At 41.2% G+C, this 6,474-nt stretch overlaps 1 protein-coding gene across 5 annotated transcripts; it reads left to right on the top strand.

Moving 5' to 3' along the window:
- The first annotated feature begins 22 nt into the window (after positions 1-22).
- Positions 23-6,139, top strand: LOC113035917 (ribosomal protein S6 kinase-related protein-like). 5 transcript variants are annotated; one of them, XM_026191783.2, is made up of 12 exons: positions 23-212; positions 1,463-1,714; positions 1,812-1,895; positions 1,981-2,049; positions 3,293-3,362; positions 3,887-3,994; positions 4,120-4,160; positions 4,255-4,282; positions 4,535-4,624; positions 4,891-4,979; positions 5,082-5,192; positions 5,276-6,139. In XM_026191783.2, the coding sequence occupies exons 1-12, from the start codon at positions 201-203 to the stop codon at positions 5,522-5,524; spliced, it is 1,203 nt and encodes a 400-aa protein (XP_026047568.1). In that variant the 5' UTR covers positions 23-200; the 3' UTR covers positions 5,525-6,139. The 5 variants fall into 5 exon arrangements, with proteins under 5 accessions (XP_026047568.1, XP_080144822.1, XP_026047567.1 ...); XM_080288696.1 differs by having other exon boundaries at positions 25-230; positions 1,812-1,889; positions 3,329-3,362; XM_026191782.2 differs by having other exon boundaries at positions 25-230; positions 1,812-1,889.
- The last annotated feature ends 335 nt before the right edge of the window (positions 6,140-6,474 follow it).

The raw sequence follows: 6,474 nt of genomic DNA, 5'->3' as shown, positions 1-6,474 counted from the left end.
ATCACAGATCTGACAGCTGTAACTGGAGCGGAATAGCGCTCTTCCCGCGAACACGTGGGTGTCATGGCCGAGACGCAACTGTGCGACGCTGACAGTGAGAACAGACGCGAGGCGAGACGCTGGATTTGTGGTGGTCTTACATATTTTATTTATTTAGTTTTTGATTGAATTACTTGGGTCTGTCGGTTTCTGAGGATGCGATGGGCGGTGAGGTCAGTAAAAACCGAAAGGTGAGTCAGTATGATGAGGCGCAGATCGGAGTTGTTTACCTTTTAACACGCTGTAGATATGGAGTCGTCACGTGTAGCGACCCCTAGATGGGGTAAGAGAAGATGAAGGCAGTGGTATTTGAAAGTCTCTTCTGCACCGATCAGCTCACAAGTGGACACAGACCTTCAGTCTGCGGCTCAAATCAGCTTCAGATCGTCTCTTTATTTATTTATTTGTGGGGGGTCATGTGTGATCTATGAGCTACAAAATGTTTCTACCCCATTTACCTCCAACATTAGTTAGTGATGCCAACTAAAAACCTAACCAAGCGCTGCATTTCTTAGTTATTTTTGAGGCTTTAAAGTTTAGCTTTTATTTAAATCAATATTTCATAAAGTCAAAAGCATAACTGCAGTGTATTTCACATTATTCCTCCTGTGTAAAAGCTTTCAGCTCACTAACGCACTGTATTTTACGTCATTCAAATCTCAACAAAACCTAAGTCAGCATCATTACAAAACCTCAGTCTGCACATTGTGGACAGGTCGTGCAGAGTTCGTGATGCCAGCTCATCATTCATTTCCAGAAACAACAACAACACCCCCACAAACGCACAGCGCCGCCTCCTTGTTTTACTGTCCTGGTGATGTTCTTCCTGTCATGCATCCTTCTTATTCCAGTGTTCAGTCACAAACTCTCCAAGGCTACACAGATGTTTCTTTCCTGCAGATTTTATTTATATTTATTTATTTAGTCTTTTGTTATAGTCTCTACGGATACGTTTGTTGGTTTCCTGCCTTGCCAAATTTTGGTTCTACCGGCTGTTAATAATTGTGATGTGGCTGTATTACAAAACATATTGCTGTTGTTCAGAGAGTGGAAGAAACACTTTCATTACTATTAAATATTACTGATTTTAGTTGCAACTGAATAGAACTATATGCAGTATTTCCATTCACCAGCAGATCATCTTGACCACGTCTACATGCGTAGACGTGTTGAGTTGCTGGCGCGTGATTGGTTGATTAGATTGCATTAACGACCAGTTGGGCCTAATAAAGTGTCCAAGGAGTGTTTCCCAAATAGTTATCAGATTTAATTACAGAGTTATACTCTGCAGTTACACGTTTCAAACAAATGCAGTATGCAAAATAGATTCGCGTGTACAGAGGTATCAGCATAAAGTGAGGATAAATAAAATCTGAATAGTAAATATATATTATATATTATAATTTTTTCTTTTAAAATCTAGAGCGAGGGGCCGGCTGCTCAGCGTCGATTCAGCCACGGGTTCCTCTCGAACGTGGGGGTCTCCATCGTTCATAGACTCGGACACTCAGCTGTATTTTCTCGCCCTGTGGGAGCAGACAGCAGGCAGCCCATCAGACTCCTGTTGCCTCCAGAGGACGGCGCTGAGGCGTCCGGCGCAGACCCGACTCCTGCGGCTTTTATCTCTGTCTTTCTGCCCGAGTTCCCACACCGTAGATGTCCTGATCATTTCCAGGTACTGCGGACCACAACACAACCCAGTTAAAGACGCAAAGAGAAGAAGTTCTTTAGGAGAAACAGAAAGATAACAGGGCCTAATTCTGTGCTTACAGATCCTGGGCTTCATCGCTAAAGGCTCATTTGGACCCATCCTAAAAGTCAAAGATATTTCCAAAGAGAAGATCTATGCAGTTAAGGTCAATCCAGTATTAACTAAAGATGTTAAAAATGTGATACTTTTGGACATCTTTAGTGTAATTTTCTTCCTGTGTTGTCATACAGGTTCTGCCAAAGTCTGAGTTATTGAAGCACGGAGTCCTGGAGCAGTCGAAAGAGGAAGTCATCATTCAGGTACAACATTGATAGAAACAAAATTCAAATAGTTGAAATTAAATAATCAAATAAATGTTTATGTCACCTGTTCAGCTTTTTTAACCATGACACAAGTAAATAGGGATTGTAGCAGAGATTGTTTTTTACAGACATGGGCAAAATTTAAGCTCCTGTAGGAACCCCTATGCTGAGGCTAATGATAAACGAGAAATTATTATGCCAATAAACAAATATTACATCTGCATACAGCTGAATTATAGAGTGCTATAAACTGTCTATGTGCTGGCCATAAATACTTACTAATAGGTCAAAATGCAATATTCTTAGTAGAGCTTCTCAAAGCATAAACTGGAGAGGATATCATTGCTGAAAGGAATGTATTCATGTCAAGCAAACATTTCTAAATTTAATGCAAATAGTAGTTATATGGTTATTATAGGAAAGCACAAACTATGTACAATTATAAATGTGATGATAAAAGTGGACCAATTATGCTCATTTCCAGCTTCATATTGCCGTCTTTGGATGCTACTATCCAGAAAGGGAGTGCAAACAGGCAAACCCAGGTGTAGATACAGCTGAGGGGAAATGGAATAAATTAAGCTGATTTTTAATAAATAATAGCGAAGGTGAAATGAGCCTTGGGGTTGCCGGAGGTGGCGTCTAGGCTGATGGCTGAGCCAGAGGGCTGGGTGCATTGTTGGGCAGACTGAGCAGGAGATAGAGACAAGACCGGAGCCAAGCTAAGGGTAAATATGAAAAATAAGATGCAAGAATCAGGATCAGGACAAGTGGTAATGATCTAACTTTAACAATAAACTCAAAGGCTTGACTGTAGAGTGCCGCATAAAGCATGACTCACAATTCAAAATAATCCTTATCTGTCTAATACATAGCTTTGCTCCACCACTTCTGTTTATCCACTGTCGGGAGCTTTTGTTCTGATTGGCTGTACTTTACAAACACAAGGTTTGTCATCAGGTGGGTGGATTCTCAGAACTCACAGCAAAAATCGATGACCAGTCTGATGAACTGTACACTGACTTCAGTATTTAAAATGTTGCTATAATATGAGCATCATTTATAACAGTTTAAGACAGTAAATAAGTAATGACTTAATAGGTCCACTTAAAGGATTACAGTAGGTGGTGTGGCATAGTTTCTGTCCATAGTCCGTAGTCCTCACGCTGCAGGAAACTCTCTGTGCATCCCTCACTAAATGTTCACTGTTCATCTGTGTGTGTCGACTGTTGCATTGCAGCGGCAGCTCAAACACCCTTTTATCCACAATCTGCAGGACTGCTGGCAGACGCAGCGCCATCTCTTCATTAGTGAGTTAATAAATAGAAACGATGGCACCGCTCGACCCTCCCTTCTTCCGCTATCCTTTGTTGTTCCCGAGAAGTTCCCCCTTTCCTCGTCTTTGGTCCCATAGAATAAAAAGTTGTCAACTGTAAAACCAAGCAGTCTAAAAAAAATCTCTGGATAGTGAAGAGGTGCAGTGCCATCTAATGAGCGTCCTGGGTAAAACTGTCCTCTGTGGCTGCAGCTGCTGTGTGACCTTTGCTTACCTAGTGTTGTCACAAATTCAGGTTTTTTTCAGTTAAGATTACTGAAGTGGCTAAAAGATGTTTAACAAAACAAAGAGCATGTGTGTTTTAGACTTAACCCTCTTCCTGACTTCTTCCTTTCCCAAACCACAGTGGGATGAACAAATCATTTTTTGTTTTCTTTTACTTTACGTTTCCTTGCAGATTGCTTTATTTTATTTTTATTTCCACCTTTAGTGATCTGCTTTACCCACGCTGCCAATTTCAAAGTGCTGAGAAGTATGTTTGTGTCTGGTCCTCTGCAGTGTGTGACTACTGCAGTACTGGTGACCTGCACACTTGTTGGTTGCTGAGGGGCCACTTTGGGGAGGAAGAGGTTCGGCTCATTGCTGCAGAGCTGGGCAGCGCACTAGGTTAGTGCTCATCAAATGTCTTGTACTGTCACAGAAATTATGCTTGAGCGCACAGTACACTTTTTTCTTTGAAAAAAAGATTAATGTCATTTAATTCTTGCTCTCTGTCTCTGATTTATTTCTAGGATTTCTACATGACTTAGGAATCATGCACAGAGATATAAAAGTATGATATTTTTCATTTTAATCACTCTTGTAACTTCCACACGTGTGTGTTTAGAACTTTTAATGGTTATGGCTTTGCTGCTTTTTTTTTTCAGATGGAGAACATTCTGTTAAATGATCAAGGTAATGCTCTTCTGCAGTTGTTGATGATACACTTTTAAGACTGAAGTATTTAGAGAAATCATGGTTAGATGAGTACAGATGCAATGCAGGTAACAGCAGATAAGCATGACATCACAGCTCAGGAGCTTTGCCAAGACACTAACTTAAAATCTCTTTAATATAAACTTGACAACTTCAAGACCCCTCTTACGGAAACATTTATGGTTTTATTTCTACAAATCAGTCTCTCTTTGTTTTTTTGCCTCTATTCAGGTCACCTTCGACTGTCTGATTTCGGTCTGTCTCGCCGCCTGAAACGAGGAGGGCGAGCTTTCACAATATGTGGGACGATCCAGTACATGGGTGAGATTTGTGGTCGTGCCACAGATACTCTGTGATTGTTTTCCATGACTAACATTAACATGAGAGCCTCACCTGCGTTTCATTCCCCCTGGATTCAGTTGACCCAGTTGTGAATGGGATGCACCTGTAATGTACTCTGCATGTTATTACTTTTTGCTCTATTATTAAGAGGTATTTTCTGCCCTGCATTTAACTTTTTCCTTTTATGCACACACATATATATAAACATATATGTGGATGTGTGGATCTCTGTTTTGGGTGAGCAGCTCCTGAAATCTTGAGCGGGGGTCCGTACAACCATGCTGCTGACTGGTGGTCTCTTGGGATTATGCTGTTCTCACTGGCGACAGGAAAGGTGAAGACACTTAAACTCACTATTTCACGGCTCTGTGTGTAGAAAAGTGCCTGAAAGTGCAGATTATTTTTGCTTTAAATCCACTTGTTTCTCTATTTTTAGTTTCCACTAATGGCAGAAATAGACCACTGTCGCATGCTGGCAAAGGTCAGAGATTTTTCTTATGTGGTGCCTGAGACGTTCAGCTCTGCTCTGATCCTACTCCTTACTGAGGTCAGTATCCACTGCTCTTTTTACTTTGTGCCACCTTAGAGCTATAGTGACATACTCATCTCTTTATCACCATACTGATGTAGCTTTTGTGCAAGAATCCGATGAACCGCCTTCGTAATCTGGAGTGTTTCAAGATGCAGACGTTCTTCCGTGGCACTTCATTCGACCCTTACATCCTCCAGAAGACACCGGTTGAATTCATCCTGGAGCTTAGGACGCACCCCGACTGGGCAGCCAAATCCGCAAGAGGCTTTTCATTGGATTACTTTGATAACTTTGACTGTGATCAAATCCTTCACTCCCCCGTGAGTCCCAGTGAAGTCATAGGGTAGTCAAAGTCTCCTACTTTGGCCAGTGTGGACCTAAAATCGGCTGCAGAGCAGACTTGCAAAGCGAAAAATCGATCTGTTTTTAAGGATACTAGATACATGAATTCTGCATGTGATGGCATTTCCATAACAGACTTGTTTCTCTACAGACTTATGTTACCTCTTGGAATTGAAAGTTGTATTTGGACCCCAAAGCGCTTTACACATCCAGTCATGCACCCATTCACATTCATCCTGGTGGTGATGGCAAGCTACATTGTAGCCACAGCCATCCTGGGGCCCTCTGACCACCACCAGTAGGCAACAACAGGTGAAGTGTCTTGCCCAAGGACACAACGACCGAGACTGTCTGACCCGGGGCTCGAACAGGCAACCTTCCAATTACAATGCGAACGCCCAACTCTTGAGCCACGATCGCCCCATGTTATGCATTTTTAACTGAAACTTCAGCATGTCTCTCCCATGATGCAGTTGAAGGTGAGGTTTTGATGTCTCTATACACATGTGTCCTTGTATTAACTGTATATCATTTTATGTTGTTGCTAACAGTTGTTTAATATACATTGTCTGTTGTTTTTAAATGCAATTGCTCAAATAAAGTTTAATTTTTTAAATCAAGTATTCATTTATTTGTGTTTATTATTTCTTAATACTCTATGATGGGTGGGGGAGTAGAGCTACTACAAGGACCGACCAGTGATGAAAAACAAATGAGTGACACTGAGTTGAATGAACACTGTCTTCCTGACCTTTGTTTCACTGATTAAACTGGGTGTGTTAATGATTAATAAAAGAATTGCGGGGCCTTAACTTTTTTTGGAAACAGTTTAAAGACCACAGAGCTACACGGTGGTTTTATATTTCTGTGTTTAATGGTGGACCATGTTTTTCTTGTTTTCCCCATTGCTGTGTAGTCAACCATTTCTGGATTTTAAGATTAGACTTAAAACTTA

Source organism: Astatotilapia calliptera, chromosome 14 (genome assembly GCF_964374335.1).
Source record: "Astatotilapia calliptera chromosome 14, fAstCal68.1, whole genome shotgun sequence".
Classification (NCBI taxonomy): domain Eukaryota; kingdom Metazoa; phylum Chordata; class Actinopteri; order Cichliformes; family Cichlidae; genus Astatotilapia; species Astatotilapia calliptera.
The sequence above is the reverse complement of the archived record's forward strand: the minus strand, read 5'-3'. Positions and strand labels throughout refer to the sequence as shown.